Below are 21508 nucleotides of genomic sequence, written 5' to 3'. Positions count from 1 at the left end.
TTGAACTACTTGGAACCATATACTTAAAAACGATTTAAGATGGTAAATTTTATACTTTTAACCACAATAAAAAAAAAAAACTGGGTGACAATTCTTAATAGAGCACTACCTCATTTCAACTTTATTACTGCAACTTTAAACTATTTTTCTTTTCTTTCTTTCTAAGAGACAGGGTCTCAGCTCAGGCTAGATTACAGTAGCGTGATCATAGCTCACTATAACCTCAATTCCTGGCTCAAGTGACCTCTCACTCCCAAATAGCTAGGACTACAGGCTCACACTACCACTCCAGGCTAATTTTCAACTTTAATTTTTTTTGGAGACAAGAGTCTCACTTTGTCGCCCTTACAGAGTAATGTGGCATCACAGCTCACAGCAACCTCCAGCTCTTGGGCTTAGGCAATTCTCTTGTCTCAGCCTCCCGAGTAGCTGGGACTTACAGGTGCCTGCCACAATGCCCGGCTATTTTTTCTGTTGCAGTTTGGCTGGGGCTGGGTTCGAACCCACCACCCACAGTATATGGTGCCAGTGCCCTACTCACTGAGCCACAGGTGCCGCCTTTAATTTTTTTTGTGGAGATGAGGTCTTGCTACATTGCCCAGGCTGGTCTCGAATTCCTGTGCTCACACAATCCTTCTCTTCCTCAACCTCCCAAATTAGGTCAACTTTTCAAAGTAGCAAAAACAAACAAGTGAATATTCTCTTATACAAAACCTATTAAAGAGAACCTTAAAAGCCTCCCAATACAAAGAATCTAAAAACAGAAGCAAACTTACTTTTGTTAAGCAAGTAAGTTGGACAAAAAAGAAAAAAGAACATTCTGAAGCTGAAAGCCAGAAGTAAGCTAGACTATTCTGATGGTATTTTCAGATCCCTGGAGGCCTGAAATGTAGTAGGTGTGCTAAATGTTACTGTTTTTCGAGGAGGTAAGGAAATTAAGTACTGAATGCAAATCAACACACTGCTTCATTCATTAAGAGAATTTTGCTACCTCCCAAATGTGAGCTTAATTAAACAATATTTTTAGTAATGCAGTTATAGCAGATGTACATTAACCTACAAATGCCTCTCATAGGCTAGTAACAAAAAAGGTGATGGAGCAGCACACCTCCCCCCTTTGGTCTAAAACGAATCAGATATGTTATTAATTCTCAGGGAGAATGCACAGCACTTGAGTGGCCAGAGCTCTAAGCCCACTGCCTACAGCTGTAATATCCTTTATCCAAGGCTCAAAATGTCCTCCCAGTTTTCTCAGTGTGCTGCTGAATAAATACCACTTTATGGGATAGCAGAGACATGAAAGAAATGGGAAGCAAAGCTTAGAATTAATTAGGAAAAAGCTCTCTTCTGTCTTTTTTTTTTTTTTTGAGACAGAGCCTCAAGCTGGTGCCCTGGCATCATAGCTCATAGCAACCTCCAACTCCTGGGCTCAAGCGATTCTCCTGCCTCCGCCTCCCAAGTAGCTGGGACTACAGGCATCCACCACAATGCCTGGCTATTTTTTTGGCTGTAGCCATCATTGCTGTTCGGCGGGCCCAGGTTGGATTCGAATCCACCAGCTCAAGTGTATGTGGCTGGCGCCTTAGCCGCTTGAGCCACAGGCGCCGAGCCACCCTCTTCCATCTTTAAGGGAGAACTGTAAGGAAACTTTTTCCCTGTCTCAGCCTGGGCTCTGGGTAAAAAAGAGTAACATCTCTCCTAACAATTTTTACTCATAAGACAGCTTTCCCCCAGGTTTGAAAGGTTCTGGAATTCTCATCTAACCAGGAAAACTCCAAGCCAAGGAGTTAAATACAGACTGAGTATCGCTTATCTGAAATGCTTGTGGCCAGCAGTGTCTTGGATTTTGAAATGTTTGCATTATACTGAATGGTGCAGTATGCCTAACCCCAATTTCCAAAATCCAAAATGCTCCAACGAACATTTCCTTTGAGTGTTATGGTAGTGCTCAAGAAGTTTTGGATTTTGGAGTATTTTAGATTTCTGGATTGGGGAATATACTCAACCTAACTCTAGGCTGACAGTATTTTCCGGTACCACAAAACACTTACTCCTCTCTAAATGCTGCAGATAATGATCTGACTAATAAATCTTAATTAAAAAATCCCAACAAATCACAAATCTGAAGAATAATTTTTTTTAAAAAAGGCTACAGGCATCAGAATTACTGGATACAAAACATAAGCACATTTAAAAAAGTAAAAGAGACTATCAAAACCAAGGAAAAAGGGGTGGGTCAAAAATAACGAAATGAGTATTTTAGAAAGAACCAAGCAGAACTTCCAGAAACGAAATACAGTACATAAAAATTATAAACAGGCTCGGCACCTGTAGCTCACGTGGCTAAGGCGCCAGCCACATACACCAGAGCTGAAAGGTTCAAATCCAGCCCAGGCCTGCCAAACAACAATGACAACTACAACCAAAAATAGCTAGGCATTGTGGCAGGCGCCTGTAGTCCCAGCTACGTGGGAGGCTGGGGCAAGAGAATTGCTTAAGTCAGGAGTTAGAGGTTGCTGTGAGCTGTGATGCAAGGGCACTCTACCCAAAGCTACCCAGAGACAGCTTGAGGCTCTGTCTCAAAACAAAAACAAAAACATATACACACACACACACACACACATACATACATATGTATAAACAGAAATTAAGAAAGGTTATTGTACAAATTACTAAACCTGGCAGGCACAAAATTAAATACAAAATTAAATTTACAAAAATATTTGTAAAAATCACCCAGAATGTGCAAAGAAATAAAAAGATAAAAAATACTGAAGAGCTCTTAAAAGATCTGGAGGGAAAGAACAAAGAACAAAAAAATGTTAACTTACATCTAATTGGAATTGCAAATTGAGAAAAAATAAAATCTTTGGATTCAGAATCCCCCAATAAATCCTCAGTAGGATTAAATAAAAAGGAATTCACACAAAGATACATCTAAACCAAACTGTAAACACCAAAGACAAACTCTTATAAGCAGCCAGTGGACAAAAGTTGCCCATAGAAAGTGATGACTACTCAAGAATGAGGGTGAATTGAAGATATTTTGAGATTAAAAAAACAATCAGGGCGGCGCCTGTGGCTCAGTGAGTAGGGCGCTGGCCCCATATGCCGAGGGTGGCGGGTTCAAACCCAGCCCCGGCCAAACTGTAACAAAAAAAATAGCCGGGCCGTTGTGGCGGGCGTCTGTAGTCCCAGCTGCTTGGGAGGCTGAGGCAAGAGAATCGCGTAAGCCCAAGAGTTAGAGGTTGCTGTGAGCTGTGTGACGCCATGGCACTCTACCTGAGGGTGATACAGTGAGACTCTGTCTCTACAAAAAAAAAAAAAAAAAACGGAAACAAACTTGCCCTTTCACCAAGGACCTGCCAGCAAGGGCTGTGCTCACAAAAAAACATTAAGTAGGCAGCCCAGGTCAGATGGAGAAGTACAAAATGTGCCTGGGCAATGACTTGCACACAAACAAGAATGTATGTGAAAAGACTGCCATTACTCCCAGCAAGCAGCCCTCCAACAAGATAGCAGGCTATGTTATACATCCCGTGAAGTCAAGCTGCAGGACAACCAGAGAGAAAGGAGAGAAAACCACATCCCTGAGTTCTCAGCCCAGGATCAGATCAGTGAAGTAGATCTAGACAACTAAGGAAATGCTGAAGCCTTTAAACTTTGGCAGTATGTCCAATGTGCAGGTCATTCAGCCTACAGTTAAGATGAATTTCAAAACACCAGGTGGAGCCCACTAAATCTTTCTACTATGCTGTATGTACTATTATTTCAATAATCCTGGGACAACAGCAAACAAAGAACCTGTTATTAGACCCACACTGAAAGAAATTCTGAAAGATTCATTTTAGGAAGAATGAAAATGATCTCAGAATGAATGACTGTTTAGCAAAAAGAAAGGTAAATATGAAGTTAAATTTAAATATTCATTGACTATATAAAACAATTAGCTGTATCCAGTGGTAACTGGTTGTGAGGTTAAAAATCCAAAATATTGTACAAAAGCACAAAAATTAGCAGAGACTCACGGTCAAAGCATTTTAAGTCCTACTGTTCAGGAGAGTAAAGTTAATGATTTATTTTAGACTAAGTAAAATATTCATGTTAAATTTCTAGAGGAACCAATATAGGACAAAAAGGAATATTTAATTTCGTCCTCTTAAGGTAGCAAAAATCTCAATCAAGAAAATGTAGAAAGCTTGTCATTCACTTTATTAGATGTGCTTTTTGTTCCCTAGAAAACATACTGTGTGAGAGCACATTTGTTTCAATTTTGCATACAATGGCAAAGAAACTTATGCAAAACATTTTTTCTTTCTTTTTCATAGCACACAAAACACAATCTGACCTTTCCAATAGTCCAAATTTAATGCTCAATACTGTTGAACTTTTCTAGGTCAAACTGTGGGATTTTATATACCTACAAAATTACTGACAGACTTAATGTCATTAAATTAGGTTTAAAATCAGGTTAAATATAATTTCATAACACTGAAAAAGATACAAAATCCAACCTCTTCAGAGTGTCATGCCAAAGACAAACCAACTTTATTCCTTTCATTTGATGGTCTAATGTCAAACTCCCATTATCTTATCTTTACAATGCTTATTAAAACAATAGTCATATTTTATACCATAATTTTAGAAGAAACTTTAATTTGGTTTCCATTTCTTCTTAAAAACTAGAATAGCTTATCCTACAATTTCTACCAACTCACTAGACTGGCTCACCACACAGAAGGGAGATGTCATATAGTGTTAAATATCAGATGAAGACTGTTAACTTTCTTGGGATCTCCAACTTTCAAAATAACAGGAAAAACAGGCATCACCATTTACCACCTGGGGTCCACCTTTTAAATTTTCAGAACTTCTGTAGTCATTAAACAGTTTACACAAGAAGACAGGATAATGAAAACAATGTTTAAATAAGATTTGAAGGATAGTAAACACAAATTTTTTTCCACCTTGTCCAGATTTCAATGGTATGTGGGCCATGTTCTCTGAACACAACTGCTCATCAACTTTTCATGCAGAAACTTCGAACATGGACATCTCATAAATGGTGAATCCAGATTTAAAATACAGGATATCCATAAAGATCATGTGCTATTTAGAATATTAAACTATTTTAAATTGTTCATGGTCACCCTGTATGTCTCTAATGGGTTCTAGTTTTTCATTACCTCTTCATTTTTCATCTTTCATTTACAGTGTCAAAATGCAACGCTTAAAAATTTTTTTTTGAAATGTCTGATGGCTCATATTTTGTTACAAAGACAGCCATCTTCTTTGCTCCATTAATTGCAAAGCACCTTCAATTTTGGATTTGGAATGTTTAAATCCAGCACCTATTCATTTATACATGACTTATTTCTTTCCAATTACACCTTTGTATACAATATCTGTCTTCAGCATTTGTCTGCTAATGAACCATTATGAAGTAAATTTTGGTGCATGAACATTGCAAAAGATAAAGAACTCTGCCACATACCCTATTAGCAAAATGGGATGTCCTGGTTCTTGTCACAGGATGTCACATGATCAAGTACCTTCTGTGAATGACTACACAGACAAAAATGCATATTCCCTTTTTAACCTTTTTAAGTATACTGTTCACTTACTGATTCTTGAGTTTGAAAAATTCACTTAGAAGACAGTAATCTGAAGATTCTTTGTCAGAGATTCTGCTTTTACAATCAATTTCACTATTAGTCAAGAGTGGTACTGTTTTTTACCTTCAGCTTCTGATTTAACAAACTGTGAAATGTCTTCCTGTGTCCATTTCTTCTCTTTGCTGGTATGGATAAAGAATGAATAATTCTGAATCTCAACTGTGTTCAAACAAAACTAAAAGCCAACTATAAAGTTAGTGTCTATTTTATATGTTCTTCAAAGAAGATGGCAACACTTGAGTAATGCAATATCCAGGTATTCCACTATTGTACCAGCCTTCTAAGTGATCCCAACATTCTTCTGTTTTCTAATCGTAATTATTATTTTTTGGCATAGCTGAGAATAGGTGGTAAAATAAAATAACTTCTAAGATAATAAAGTAGCAAAATGCCAAAATGTAAAATCTTGTAAGATAAGATAAATTTTATTCCATTTAGAAAATTAGAATTTTTCTTTGTTCTTTGGAAGACATCTAAGAAAATAAGTAATGAAATGATAAACTTGGAGAGCAAGATGGCGGCCGAGTAACAGCTTCCCTGCAACTGGGCACGGTGAGTCTGGGGAGATAAGAATCCAGGCATCTCTGGCTGGTGGGATCTGCCTATAATCATCCCTTTGAGAATACAGGGAGTCAGCGAGAGACTTCTGGACCCCAAGAGGAGGACAAAAACAGTGGAAAACTGGCAAGTGTTCGATTGGTCTAATCCCATAGGCAGCTGTAAGTACAGCAGCAGCGAGACTGCAAACTGGAAAGGCCTTACCTGTGAACTGTTTTGTTGTCTGTGAACGTGGCACTCAGTTGAACTGTCTTGGGGAGAGCTTGAGCAGGAGTGCGGAGAACTTTGGGCATTGTCTAGGGCCCCAGACTCAGCCACTGAGCTGGACGGAGCTAATAGTGTCTGGCTGTGGGCAGCAGGGAGCATTGTGAGAGAACTGCCCTGGCAAGCTCCGCCCTCAGGGTCGCAGAGCAAGGATCGGGCGGGAGCTTGTGATCTAGTGACTGAGCAGCCTTACAGCCTTAACCCTCAGGGGCAGGGTGAGACTGGTTTTGGCACACTGGGTAAGTGGATAGCCACTTCAGCAGTGATCCCAGCGACAAGCACTTTCCTGGGAAAGCTTCTGCTTAGCCAAGTTTAGAAGTCTGAAGTGTCTTTTAAGAGGCCTGAAGAGAGATTTAGGGTCTCCACCCTGTGGGGTTTGAGAAATCAGCGGACCCTCCAGTTGTATCAGCATTGTGATTAACATCTCATACCCCTGTTCCCCAGACAATATTCAACAAGATATATATACTGCTTGGTTTTTGGGTTTGCTTGTTTCTTGCTTATTTTTTTTTTTAAATTTCAACTTTTTCCATACAGATTTTTTTTTCTTTTTTTCTTTCCCCATTTTTCTAGTTTAAATACAATTTCCCTTTCCTGCCTTTTTCAATAATTAGAACTTCATTTTTGCTAGTGTTTCTACCCCTATTATTTGGTTTTTCACCCAATTTTATCCCGTCAAATTTTGTTTGTTTGTTTTGGGTTGATTTATAGCATTTTTGTCTTTCCTCTCTACTTGGTGGAGTTGGGGTAATGTGTCCAATCAGGTTAGCAAAGAGCTGCTGACCTCAAGGGAACCACTCAATCGGGCACCCCCAGAGGTTGGGGTTTTATTAAGGTTGTGTCAAAGTACCCTACTATACACCTATCTTGCTCTGTCTCCCTCTTTCTGTGCCTCTCTTCTTTTTGTCAATATTCCCTTTTACCCACCCCCTCTCCTTCCTCTACTTTCTTTCCTTTTCTTTCTTTTATCCCTGCTTGCTCTTCAACCTTCTCATCCTTCTGGTCCTGTACCAAAAGGACTCACTGAAACCTTAGTCCACAGGTACGGGAACTTAAAGAGCAACAGGAAGTGAAAGGAAAATTAGGGCAAGGAAACAGATAAAAGAAATCACTCATGAGGAAGAATCAGCAGAAAACTCCAGGGAACACGAAGAACCAGTCCAGAGAAACCCCTCCAAGGGACCATGAGGTAGCTACTACAGAGGATTCCACCTATAAAAAAATGTGAGGAATGACAGAAAGGGAATTTAGAATACACATGATGGAAACAACGAAGGAAACTGCTAATAAAGTGGAAAATAATCACAATAAAATTCAAAAGAAGAATCAAATTAAGAGATGAACGATATGAAGAATATAGAAAGGATATAGCGGAACTGAAGGAACTGAAGCAGTCAATTAGGGAACTTAAAGATGTGATGGAAACTATCAGCAACAGGTTAGACCATGCAGAAGAAAGAATTTCGGAGGTAGAAGACAAAGTTCTTGAGATAACTCAGATAGTTAAAGAGGCAGAAAAGAAGAGAGAGAAAGCAGAACGTTCACTGTCAGAATTATGGGACTTTATAAAGCGTTTCAACACACAAGTTATAGGAATCCCAGAAGGGGCAGAAGAATATCCCAGAGGAATGTAAGCCATACTAGAGAATACTATAAATGAAAATTTCCCAAATATCACCAAAGATTCTAACACACTGCTTTCAGAGGGCTATCGGACCCCAGGTCGCCTCAACTCTAACCGACCTTCTCCAAGACACAATGTGATGAACCTGTCCAAAGTCAAGACAAAAGAAAAGAGTCTGCAAGCTGCCAGGAGTAAGCTCCAGTTGACCTACAGGGGCAAATCCATCAGAGTGACCACGGACTTCTCTAATGAAACTTTCCAAGCAAGAAGACAATGGTCATCTACCTTTAATCTACTTAAACAGAACAATTTCCAGCCCAGAATTCTATATCCTGCTAAGCTAAGCTTTAAAGCGGACGGAGAAATCAAAACATTTATGGATATACAAACATTGAGGAAATTCGCCACAACAAGACCAGGTCTACAGGAAATACTTCAACCAGTCCTACACACTGACCATCACAATGTATCAGCAGCAAAGTAAGAACTCAGAAATTAAAGGACAGAACCTAACTTCCACACTGATGCAAAAGATAAAACTAAGGAATGGACTCTCACAAAATAAGATGAATAGAACACTACTATACTTATCAATTATCTCAATAAATGTTAATGGCTTGAATTCCCCACTGAAGAGACACAGATTGGCTGACTGGATTAAAAAACACAAGCCATCCATTTGCTGTCTACAGGAAACACACCTGGCTTCAAAAGACAAATTAAAACTCTGAGTCAAGGGTTGGAAAACAATTTTTCAGGGAAACGGAATTCAGAAGAAAAGAGAAGTTGCAATCTTATTTTCAGATACATGTGGATTTAAAACAACTAAAGTCAAAAAACACAAAGATGGGGCGGCACCTGTGGCTCAGTCGGTAAGGCCCCAGCCCCATATACCGAGGATGGCGGGTTCAAACCCGGCCCCGGCTGAACTGCAACCAAAAAATAGCCGGGCGTTGTGGCGGGTGCCTGTAGTCCGAGCTACTCGGGAGGCTGAGGCAAGAGAATCGCTTAAGCCCAGGAGTTGGAGGTTGCTGTGAGCTGTGTGATGCCATGGCACTCTACCGAGGGCCATAACGTTGAGACTCTGTCTCTACAAAAAAAAAAAAAAAAAGACAAAGATGGTTACTTTATATTGGTCAAGGGAAAAATACAACAAGAAGACATTTCAATTCTAAATATTTAAACACCCAATTTAAATACTCCCAGATTCTTGTAACAGACCCTACTCAGAGCAATATGATATCCAATAATACCATAATAACAGGGGACTTTAACATTCCTCTTACAGAGCTGGACAGATCCTCTAAACAGAAATTAAACAAAGATATAAGAGATTTAAAGGAGACCCTAGAACAACTGTGCTTGATAGACGCATATAGAACACTCCATCCAAAAAATAAAGAATATACATTCTTCTCATCACCCCATGGAACATTCTCCAAAATTGATCATATCCTGGGACACAAAACAAATAGCAACAGAATCAAGAGAATTGAAAATTTACCTTGTATCTTCTCAGACCATAAGGCACTAAAGGTGGAACTCAACTCTAACAAAAATGTTCGACCCCACACAAAGCCATGGAAATTAAACAACCTTCTGTTGAATGACAGATGGGTGCAGAAAGAAATAAAACAGGAAATCATTAACTTCCTTGAGCATAACAATGAAGTCACAAGCTACCAAAACCTGTGGGATACTGCAAAAGCAGTTTTGAGAGGAAAATTTATCGCTTTAGATGCCTACATTCGAAACACAGAGAGAGCGCGCATCAACAAACTCACAAGCCATCTTATGGAATTGGAAAAAGAACAATCTAAGCCTAAACTCAGTAGAAGAAAAGAAATATCCAAAATCAAATCAGAGATCAATGAAATTGAAAACAAAAGAATCATTCAGAAAATTAATGAAACAAGGAGTTGGTTTTTTGAAAAAATAAATAAAATAGATAAACCATTGGCCAGACTAATGTAAATAGAAAAGTAAAATCTCTAGTAACCTCAATCAGAAATGATAAAGGGGAAATAAGAACTGATTCCACAGGGATATAAGAGATCATCTCTGAATACTACCAGAAACTCTATGCCCAGAAATTTGACAATGTGAAGGAAATGGATCAATATTTGGAATCACACCCTCTCCCTAGACTTAGCCAGGAAGAAATAGAGGTCCTGAACAGACCAATTTCAAGCACTGAGATTAAAGAAACAATAAAAAAGCTTCCAACCAAAAAATGCCCTGGTCCAGATGGCTTCACACCAGAATTCTATCAAACCTTTCAAGGAAGAGCTTATTCCTGTACTGCAGAAATTATTCCAAAAAATTGAGGAGGAAGGAATCTTCTCCAACATGTTCTATGAAGCAAACATCATCCTGATATCAAAACCAGGAAAAGACCCAAACAAAAAGGAGAATTTCAGACCAATTTCATTCATGAATACAGATGCAAAAATTCTAAACAAAATCCTAGCCAATAGATTACAGGTTATCACCAAAAAAGTCATACATCATGATCAAGTAGGTTTCATCCCAGGGATGCAAGGCTGGTTTAACATACGCAAGTCCATAAACGTTATCCACCGTATTAACAGAGGCAAAAATAAAGATCATATGATCATCTCAATAGATGCAGAAAAGGCATTCGATAAAATCCAGCATCCTTTTCTAATTAGAACAATAAAGAGTATAGGCATAGGAGGCACATTTCTAAAAGTGATCGAAGCTATCTATGACAAACCCACAGCTAATATTTTACTGAATGGAGTAAAACTGAAAGCTTTTTGTCTTAGAACTGGAACTAGAAAAGGCTGTCCTCTGTCACCTTTACTATTCAACATAGTGCTGGAAGGTCTAGCCAATACAATTAGGCAAGACAAGGAAATAAAGGGAATCCAAATGGGAGCAGAGGAGGTCAAACTCCCCCTCTTTGCTGAAAACATGATCTTATACTTAGAGAATCCCAAAGACTTGCAACCACAAGACTCTTAGAAGTCATCAAAAAATACAGCAATGTTTCAGGATATAAAATCAATGTCCACAAGTCAGTAGCCTTTGTATACACCAATAACAGTCAAGATGAGAAGCTAATTAAGGACACAACTCCCTTCACCATAGTTTCAAAGAAAATGAAATACCTAGGAATATACCTAACGAAGGAGGTGAAGGACCTCTATAAAGAAAATTATGAAATCCTCAGAAAGGAAATAGCAGAGGATATTAACAAATGGAAGAACATACCATGCTCATGGCTGGGAAGAATCAACATTGTTAAAATGTCTATACTTCCCGAAGTAATCTACCTATTCAATGCCATTCCTATTAAAATACCAACATCGTAATTTCAAGATTTGGAAAAAAATGATTCTGCGTTTTGTATGGAACCGGAAAAAACCCCGTATAGCTAAGGCAGTTATTAGTAATAAAAATAAAGCTGGTGGAATCACCATACCAGATTTTAGGCTGTACTACAAAGCCATAGTGGTACTGGCACAAAAATAGAGACATAGACACTTGGAATCGAATAGAAAACCAGAAAATGAAACTAACATCTTACAACCACCTAATCTTTGATAAACCAAACAAGAACATACCTTGGGGGAAAGACTCCCTATTCAATAAATGGTGTTGGATTACATGTGAACTGGATATCCACATGTAAAAGACTGAAACTGGACCCACACCTTTCCCCACTCACAAAAATTGATTCAAGATGGATGAAGGACTTACATTTAAGGCATGAAAACAATAAAAATCCTCATAGAAAGCATAGGAAAAACACTGGAAGATACTGGCCTGGGGAAAGACTTCATGAAGAAGACTGACATGGCAACTGCAACAATAAAAATAAACAAATGGGACTTTATTAAACTGAAAAGCTTCTGTACAGCGAAGGAGACAACAACCAAAGCAAATAGACAACCTACACAATGGGAAAGGATATTTGCATATTTTGAATCAGACAAAAGCTTAATAACTAGGATCTACAGCGAACTCAAATTAATCCACATGAAAAAGTCAACAATCCCATATATCAATGGACAAGAGACATGAATAGAAACTTCTCTAAAGATGACAGACGAATGGCTAACAAACACATGAAAAAATGTTCATCATCCCTATCAGAGAAATGCAAATCAAAACCATCCTGAGATACCATCTAACCCCAGTGAGAATGGCCCACATCACAAAATCTCAAAACTGCAGATGCTGGCGTGGATGTGGAGAGAAGGGAACACTTTTACACTGATGGTGGGACTGCAAACTAGTACACCTTTCTGGAAGGAAGTATGGAGAAACCTTAAAGCACTCAAGCTAGACCTCCCATTTGATCCTGCAATCCCATTACTGGGCATCTACCCAGAAGGGAAAAAAATCCTTTTATCATAAGGACACTTGTACTAGACTCTTTATTGCAGCTCAATTTACAATCACCAAAATGTGGAAACAGCCTAAATACCCACCAACCCAGGAATGGATTAACAAGCTGTGGTATATGTACACCATGGAATACTATTCAGCCATTAAAAAAAAAATGGAGACTTTACATCCTTTGTATTAACCTGAATGGAAGTGGAAGACATTATTCTTAGTAAAGCATCACAAGAATGGAGAAGCATGAATCCTATGTACTCAATTTTGATATGAGGACAATTAATGACAATTAAGGTCATGGTGGGGGTGGAGGAAGGGGAGAGCAGAGAGAGAAAGGAGGAGGGAGGGGTGGGGAAAGGAAGAGCAGAGGGAGGAAGTGGGAGGGGCTTGGTGTGTGCCACACCTTCTGTGGGGAAGACACGATTGAAAGAGGGACTTTACCTTACAAATGCAATCAGTGTAACCTGGCTTATTGTACCCTCAACGAATCCCCAATAAAAAAAAAAAAATTACATTAACGTGAGGGGTGTCCAACCTGAGGCCCACAGCCTGCACGTGGATAATGTCAGGACTTTTTTTGCCTATTTGCAGGGGTGGACATCACAAAAAGTATAGACAGACCTTTTTTCTGCTCATCAGCTTTTGTTAGTGTTTGTGTATTTAATGTGTGGCTCAAGACAACTCTTCTTCCAATGTACAGCAAAGAAGAAAAAAGGTTGGACACTCCTTGGGGAGACATGACCTCTTCACTGACTCCTGAACACAGCACGTAGGCCTCTCTGTGTAGAGCTCCTTTTCTTTCTTTCATCAATGTTTTGTAGTTTTCAGAACACAAGTCCAGTGCACGTTCTGTGAAACTTACACCTAAGTAATTTTCTTGAGTGGCTGTAAATGGTATTGTATTTTTAATTTCAGTATCCACATGTTCATTGCTAGCATGTACGAATACAGTTAATTTTTTAACGTTTATCTTGTAACCTGTGACCTCACTGAACATGCTTACTGCTTCTAGGAAGTTCCTTCTGTTGATTCCTTAAGATTTTCCACATAGACAATCATATTATCTGCAAAAAGGGATAGTTTTATTTTTTCTTTCTTTCTGATTGCCTGCTTTTACTTCTTTTCTCTTTTCTTTTTTATTTTCTTCCCTCCCCCTCTATTTCCTTCTTTCTCTCTTTTTTTCTTTCCCTATTTCAGTGGCTAGAACTTTCAGCAACATATTGTATTAGAGTAGTGAAGAGAGGGTAACCTTGCCTTGTTCTTGATCTTAGATAAACCATGCAGTCTTTTATCATTAAGCATAATGTTAACTATAGATTTCTAGTTTTCTCATAGTTTTTATCATGAATTAATATTGAGTATTGTTAAATGCTTTTTCCATCAATTAGATGCTCACATGATTTTTCTTCTTTAGCCTTGTATCCCCACTCAGAAAAAAACCTACTTGGTCATGGAGTATAATTCGATATAAAGCTGAATTCTATTAGTTAATGTTTTGAGATTTTGCCTCTTAAATTAATGAGATATACTGATCCGTAGTTTTCCTTTTTTTGTGCTATCAATGGATGACTTTATCATCATGATAATACAAATTTTATAAAACAAATCGGGAAGTGCTGATTTGATAATGTGGAATGCTTACATTGAACTGATTAACATAACCATCACTTTGCTTACTTATTTGTTGTGGTAAGACAATTATACTCTATTCTTAATAGTTTTGAAATGTACCACTGCATTATGGACATTAGGTGAGGTCCCAAAGTTTGGTAACTGATATTACAAGTGCTTTCTTACCAGTTCTTACAAGATTGTCATGACCACTTTTATATCAATACTCTTTTCGCTATAAATATTAAAATCCCTTTATCAAGTTACCACCCAAAGCCAGTTGAGATATTTGTTAGAATTATAGTATATATATAGATTACTTTAGGAGATAATTGACAACTTCACGGCCTTGATTTTTTTATTCAGGAGCACAGCCCATATTTACTTGACTTACAATTTTTCAAAAAAATTATTGTATTTTCTCCTTAAAGTGTTTTGCATATCTCATTAGTTTTATTCCTGCTTAACAGGTTTGGTGGCTACATATAAATGGTGCTTATCTGAAATTTAATCTCATTCATTATAGTTGAAACAAGAATGCTGATTTTTGCCTGATCTTAGATCCAGAAAATGTAAACTCTTTTGTCCAGCAACTATATGCTGCCTGCAAATAAGAAAAATTTTCTTTATTAAATTGAAATTGATACTGAAGATCACCAAATGATACTCAAGCACCTACTTTTAAAACATTTTACTGTGAGATTATAAAGCTCTCTGTGTTAAATGTGACAGATACCAACTAAGGCATTCTCTTAAAACCCTTATAATATTATTATTCAAAGCTCTACAGGAAATAGCACTGGTAGGAATACTTACTGAAAATCAGACACAAGGCCAGTAAGGTTTTGTTTTCTTTTGTTCGTTTGTTTTGGAGACAGAATCTCACTATGTCTCTGTTGGTAGAGTCCCATGGCATCCCAACTCACAGCAATTTTAAACTCTAGGGCTTAAGTGATTCTCTTGCCTCAGCCTCCCAAGTAGCTGGAACTACAGGTGTCTGCCACAAGGCCTGGCTATTTTTTTGTTCTTTTTGTAGTTGTCCTTGTTTGGCAGGCCCGGGCGGGGTTCGAACCTGCCAGCTTGGGTTTATGTGGCCGATGCCCTAACCACTGAGCTACGGGCACCGAGCCAGCGCCAGTAAGTTTTATATTTAATCTTCACTGCAAGTCAACTTAGGTGAGGAAACAGTTTCAGGGAGGTTAAGTGATTTGGCCAAGTGACTGAAGAGATGGGAGCTGGGATTCGAATCCCAAATCTGTCTAGCTCCAAATGTATGCCCTTTTCATCATAGTATACTATGAAACAAGTTACAAAAGCATACTCAAGCATACACCTTTTATACAGAAATATTCTGGCTCATCCTACCCTAATAATACTAATAACATTTATAGGAAATAATGTAATAGTAACAATCCTTTTCGAAAGAAAATTTTCATTATTTAGTACTTGTTCATGCAATACTCCAATCAGGGTCTCTGATTCAATCATGGAGGAGCTAATATAATTAGCTGTTGTAAGTAAAAAAAAATTTATAAAGCCTGTAAATTTCCATTACCAAGGTTTGTTTTGAAACCTGTTCACCTGTTTTTTTTTTACCTTCTCAGTTAGTAATTAATCCTTTTCTACCTTACTAATGTTACTTTTATTCTTTCCTTTAAGGTACAATAAGCTTAACACTACATACAAATAAAAAGTTAAAAAAAAAAGGAAAATAAAAAAAAGACAATCAGTAAATCAGCCTTCTCAAGTTAACTGTTAGCCTACCCAAGTTACCTTAATGATGTGAAGAGATACTTACCCTTTAAGAGTTGCCCCTGAGATATCTCAAAATCATCAGACAAGATGCCTTCTTTTGACTAGCAGATGTTTTAATTTAAATGTCCAGTCAAAATTAGACACTTCAAAATAGTCAAAATCTACATATTGATAAATTCAAGGTTTTTCTAAAACATAAGGGATACTGTCCATTTAAAACTTTCAAAAAAATGGTTATGCCCTATTAATTGTGGACTATAATGGAATTATTTCATTTAGAATTTTTAACATTACTTATGCTTATTAATGTGTATGCCACAAATCCCCTTCAAAAACTGAAAAACTTCTATGAGAACTTCTGTATCATTGGCAATGTCAATGAAGAAAATGGGGGAAAATCTGATCCTACGAAATTATCAGAAAGTTTTTTTCCACTGAGAATTACTTTTCCTCAATTTTTTTTCCTCCTCTGAAATCCTTGTAACTGTCAAATAGTTCTGGTCTTAAGATTATAAAGTTTTGTCTAAAGTTATGTCTCAAACAAAAAAAGTACTCCACAGAAGTAGGTTACTGACCCAACCAAGTTCCATTTCTGCCATGAAGCCTTCCCTGTATTTTCACCACACTTAACATTTGCTTTGTCCTGTGCCTGTACACATTAATGTTCTGTCAGAAACATACACATGTAAACACAACAGACTTATTTACTTGCCTTAAAATAAAACCCCAAACAATAATCAAATATCCACAATATAAAATAGGAAGAAAAATTCAATAGCTGATGAGCTTACAGCATAAGGACTGAATAAATGCTTACCAAGAAAATGTTTATTATGCATTATTACAAATGAAAAACTAAATTGGAAAGTTATTAGTAACAACTTTATGAATCATAATCTCTTTATTAGAGATCTCTATAACATCTCTTAAATATCTTCAGTGTGCCTTTACGAATTGCAAACATTAACAAACCAAAATAAACCTAAAAAAACAAACAAACAAACAAACAAACAAACTAACTAAAATAAATTCAATCAAATACCTTTCATACCTGTAACCAGGAAAACTAAGAACCAGAATACCAGAATTAAATTCAGGCATATGAGATTTACTTTCAGTTATCTGTATTCATTGATAAGTGAAGTAATTCAGTCACATATCCACATGTAAATACAGTCTTATATGCAGGTGATTGGTTCCAGGACCTCCATGTACAGGAAAATCACATATACTCAAGTATGCCCTATAGAAATAACCTACACAAAAAATTGGCCCTCCATATACTAAGGTTTCCCATTCTACCAAAAAAATATTTGCTGTCCACAGTTGTTTGGGGGAAAAAAACCACTTTATTTATTTGAATATAACCGTTCAAGGTTCAAGGGTTAACCATACTTAGAATTTTCCTGAGTCTGAGGTGATCTTTCAAATTAGAAAAATAATTAGAGTAGGTCTGTCTTCCACCTCCAAAATTTCCATTATAACTTCCAGTCAGGAAGAAAAACTAGCATCATCACATCACTGTATTTTTCACACATGCTTTTGCTATTAATGTTATTTATCCATCTTCTCAAACCAAAGTTTTAGAATTACTGGGCCTGATTTCTTGCTATTAAATGCAAAAAAATTTTCATGTACTATGTTTATATACAAGGACAGAGCACTTTAGTTTTAGTGACATATGCATAAAAGAGGAATGGCAAAAACTAGTCTTTTCTCATTACACATGTATATAACAATTTTGTAAGTTAGAATGTTGTTACAGTTTACTGAAACTTCAAGATTCAAGACCAAATAAATATGAGGTACGGAAACTTTGTAATAGTCTCCTATATTGAAATAAAACACACGTAAATATTTTATCAAAAAATTATGTATCTTTAAATTGGTATTTCCTCCATTTCTATCTACAGGTCTGCATTTAGAAAAAATATTTCATAAGTGCCACAAAGGACAAACCAACTTTTCAAAAATAAACAATAATCCAACATGTCTATCACTCCCCCTATACCAATAAAACAGAAAAAATACCACATAAGTCAAGCAAAAATTTTAATGATTAAATACTGTCTTCTCTAGAACGCATAGTACTTACTAGCAGTAGATTTATGGCACAGATGCTGATTATCTCTTTCCCAGAAAAAGAAAAAATGTTTTGACTTTTTTCTCCGCCATTCCAAAACTTATCAGTCCTAAAAGGTTTTGGCAGAGTAGCTGAAACTTTGTTAGTTGTCTAATTATCACAAATTGTAAGCAAAGGGCTTGTTAATGTTTGAAAAGCCTCAAGATTTTGCTGGAACAGTTTGTCACCACAATCCTTTTATCTGGGAAATGTAGGCCTCAAGAAAAGATTTTAAAATGCCACACGTGTTTAAGGCATTCAACAATTAGTAAAATGCCAATTTCATCAATATAATGCACATTTATACATTTTGACATCTCTTAATAATCAATGGAGCCTTAAGCATTGTGTCTTATTTTAACTGGTAATTTTTTTTAGTAGTACACAAAATAATAGTATCTTTTACTATAGGTACATAGGATTCCATGAAATACAGCAACTTTCTCTCAGAATTACAACTGTCAAGCCAAAAAGACGGTATCTCATTTTACAGATAAGGAAAATTAGCCCCGTATCTCATTTTACAGATGAGGAAAATGAAAATCCAATATAAAATGTCCCCGAAGTTATAAAATCAAGAGTAGAAAGAGACTGAACCCAGGTCTTCTGGCTTCCAATAATGCCCTGTCCATTACACAATCTGCCTCCTGAAGTAACATCAGATGCAAAAAACTATCCGGGTTTAACTAATAGATAGGATACCTAATACATACAGATATATGTATCTAATATATATATCTATAAAGCCCATCACTCAGCAGCTCTATGTGCTTACGGCTTGTCTCAGACTAACTCAAAAATAACAAAGACAATTTTAAAAATCCAGGTATTTTTGTGTGTGTTTGTGTATGTTTGTCTTTGATAATATGTACAATAAACTAAACAGACATTTCAGAAGTGAGAGCTTTCATTCAGATAGACTTCACACGGTGCATTACAATGACTCACTACAATCTTACTTGCGTTTTCTTTTCCTAGGAGAGGAGAGACCCCAAGGAGAATTACTGGCCTACCTGGAGCCTCAACTCAAGACTGTGCACTCATTTATCAGCACTAGAAACTTCGCACATCTTTTCCAGTCTAGCAACTACACAATTCACAGGTGGTTGGTATAACATCTCTCCTTGCAGGGAAAACTAAAGGAATCCAATGAATGCAGTGACTCCCGCAGTTAGTTTGTAGGACTCACAGCGGAGAGCCAGAGAAACCACAAGACGGAGGAAAAGGTACCCGAGACGACGACGACGACACATTATCTGGGCTTAGGGGGCTGAAGGACCAGAAGACTACGAAAACAAGCGTAGCAGGAAAGGCCGGTGGGCTGTGACGAGGCACTCCCGGAGGTCCCTTCGCCCACCCGCGCCATCCCCCAAGTAGGAGGAAGACAGAGGTGGGCGCTGGGCTGGTGAAGGCTGGGACTGGGGGCCGCCGGAGGCCGAGGCTGCTGCGCTCAGCGCCGGCGGGAGGCCATTTTAGCTCTGGGGCCGCCAAAGGCCCCCGCGGCCCTCGGCGTCCCTAAACCTAAGCGGTCTCTACCTCCCCGCCCCCACGGGGGGCCGCTTCGGGCGGGGCGCGGGAGGCTGCGGGCCGGGCCTGCAGCGGACCGGGACCGGGATCGGGGCCACCGGGTGGGGGATGGCGCGGGGGCGTCGCGTCGGCGGCATCCGGGCCGAGGGGCAAGCGGAGAGAGGAGGGGGAGAGCCGGGAGCCGTTACCTATACTGGGCCGCAGCCGCCGCCGCCGCCGCCCCGCTGTGGGTGAATCCAAAGTAGTTGCCGGTCGCCATTTTGGCATCTTCCCCCAGCCGGCTGGGCACTGCGGCGGGCGCGGAAAGTCAGGTCCCATGGCGGGAGGAGACACACGGAGGGGCCGACACGCCGAGGGAGAGAAGGGGAAAGAGAGAGAGAGAGAGAGAGGCGCCGTGAGAAGCCGCCCTGGAGGGGCCCGGGCCGCGGCCGCCTCCCCCTCCCGCCTCGCACTCCCTCACTCACTCGCACGCCCCGGTGGCGGCCGCCGCCTCCTCCCCGGAGCCAGCCCCAACCCCCGCGCCTGCCCGCTGCCCCGGGCCGGGGAAAGGGCTGGGCAGAGGCCTCGCGGGCCACATTAGACTCACCATAGGTGAAAGAAACTACAGGGCATATGGGAATCATGGGCTCGGGCTGCTGCTGCTGAACTCTGAACTCTCACCCGCTGCCTCCCTCCTCTGCCCCGCTCCTCCTCAGCGGAGAACAGACCGCCGCCTCCGGCTGCACTGCGCAAGCGTGCCCGCGCTCGGCACCCTGGGAGCTGTAGTCCCCGCCGCCTTCGCAGCTTACGCGGGCGCGTGCCGAGGCCCAGGTTCGTGCAGTCGCGGGTACCCGGACGCCAGCCGGGAAGGGCGGGTCTGGCCTTCTCCCAAGTGGTAGCGGCCTTGAGTGGCTGCACTACTTCAGGGGTGCGTGGGAGGAGCGCCTTGTCTGGCCGGAGGGGAATCGAAGAGGGTGACCAGAGAAAAGTGACGTCTGTCCGTCTTTTCTCTTTACTTTTCACTCATTTCCTCCACTTTTGTGTATGCATTTGCTTGCTGCTTTTCTGTCCTCCTCGCCCGATTGTTTTTCATCAGAATTTGAGCTGGACTCATTAAGATTTTGCCTTATTTCCCTCATTCTCACTGTTTTCCGCAGCCTCTGAAGTGCAGAGGGAGAGAAGGGGAGGAAAGAAAGACGAACGCAAAGTGTGCTTTTCTGCTGAAGACACTCCGCAACACCCTCCCCGAACACACCTTTTGCCACACCCCCACCCCGCACCCAATCTTTGAGTCTTTCAAGCATGTTTAGAGCCCCATAAAGTGTCAGTTACTGTCGTGTGGATGGAGCAGGCTACTAAACAAAGCCCTTGTTCACACAAGATTTACGATATTCTAGGAAGGGGTAAGTATCAGACTATAGCCAAAACAGAAAATCTTGTGGGTGGTGATTGGAGCTTCAAAAATAAAGCAGAATAAAGAAAATAAGGGAGGTGCCAGAGTGTGGTTAGCGTGAGCACTTGAGTAGAGCATTGAAGCCGGTAGATGTCGGGGGGGTTGGGGGGCGGTGTGCAGGGCAGCCAGTGGAAGGGTCCTAACGCAGGAACGTTCAAGAGCAACAAGATCAGTCTGGCTGGAGCTGAGTGAGGGGGAGAACAAATCAGAAAAGTGCTTAGTAAGGGCGCTGGATCTTTCTGGTAAAGACAGAATAATACTCTTCCCGGTGCAAGCATTTCATTCTTCACTCTGCTTTCTCACTGTTTTTACTTTCTTAGTTCATTTTCAACCGTTCTCTTTCCTCTCAAAGGCCCTTTTCTTTAAAAAAAAGACAGTTGTCGCCCTGGGTAGAGTGCGTGGCATCACAGCTCACAGCAACCGCCAACTCCTGGGCTTAAGCGATTCTCTTGCCTCAGCCTCCTAAGTAGCTGGGACTACAGGCGCCCGCCGCAACACCCGGCTATTTTTTGTTGCAGTTTGGCTGTGGCCGGGTTTGAACCCGCCACCGTTGGTATATGGGGCCAGCG

At 39.7% G+C, this 21508-nt stretch overlaps 1 protein-coding gene across 1 annotated transcript in view; it reads right to left on the bottom strand.

Annotated features, from left to right (window-relative positions):
- The window catches only part of ZFR (zinc finger RNA binding protein), a 96612-nt gene extending 76379 nt beyond the window's left edge, over nt 1-20233 (bottom strand). The window contains exons 1-2 of the mRNA XM_053592598.1: nt 20094-20233; nt 19696-19795 (exon numbers count right to left, since the gene is read on the bottom strand). Of these exons, the coding sequence (XP_053448573.1) occupies nt 19696-19795; nt 20094-20130 (137 nt within the window). The 5' untranslated portion in view covers nt 20131-20233. The remainder of the gene's footprint in view (nt 1-19695; nt 19796-20093) is intronic.
- Between the last annotated feature and the right edge of the window lie 1275 nt (nt 20234-21508).

The sequence above is a fragment of the Nycticebus coucang genome, chromosome 1 (genome assembly GCF_027406575.1).
Source record: "Nycticebus coucang isolate mNycCou1 chromosome 1, mNycCou1.pri, whole genome shotgun sequence".
NCBI classification, from domain to species: Eukaryota; Metazoa; Chordata; class Mammalia; order Primates; family Lorisidae; genus Nycticebus; species Nycticebus coucang.
The sequence above is the reverse complement of the archived record's forward strand: the minus strand, read 5'-3'. Positions and strand labels throughout refer to the sequence as shown.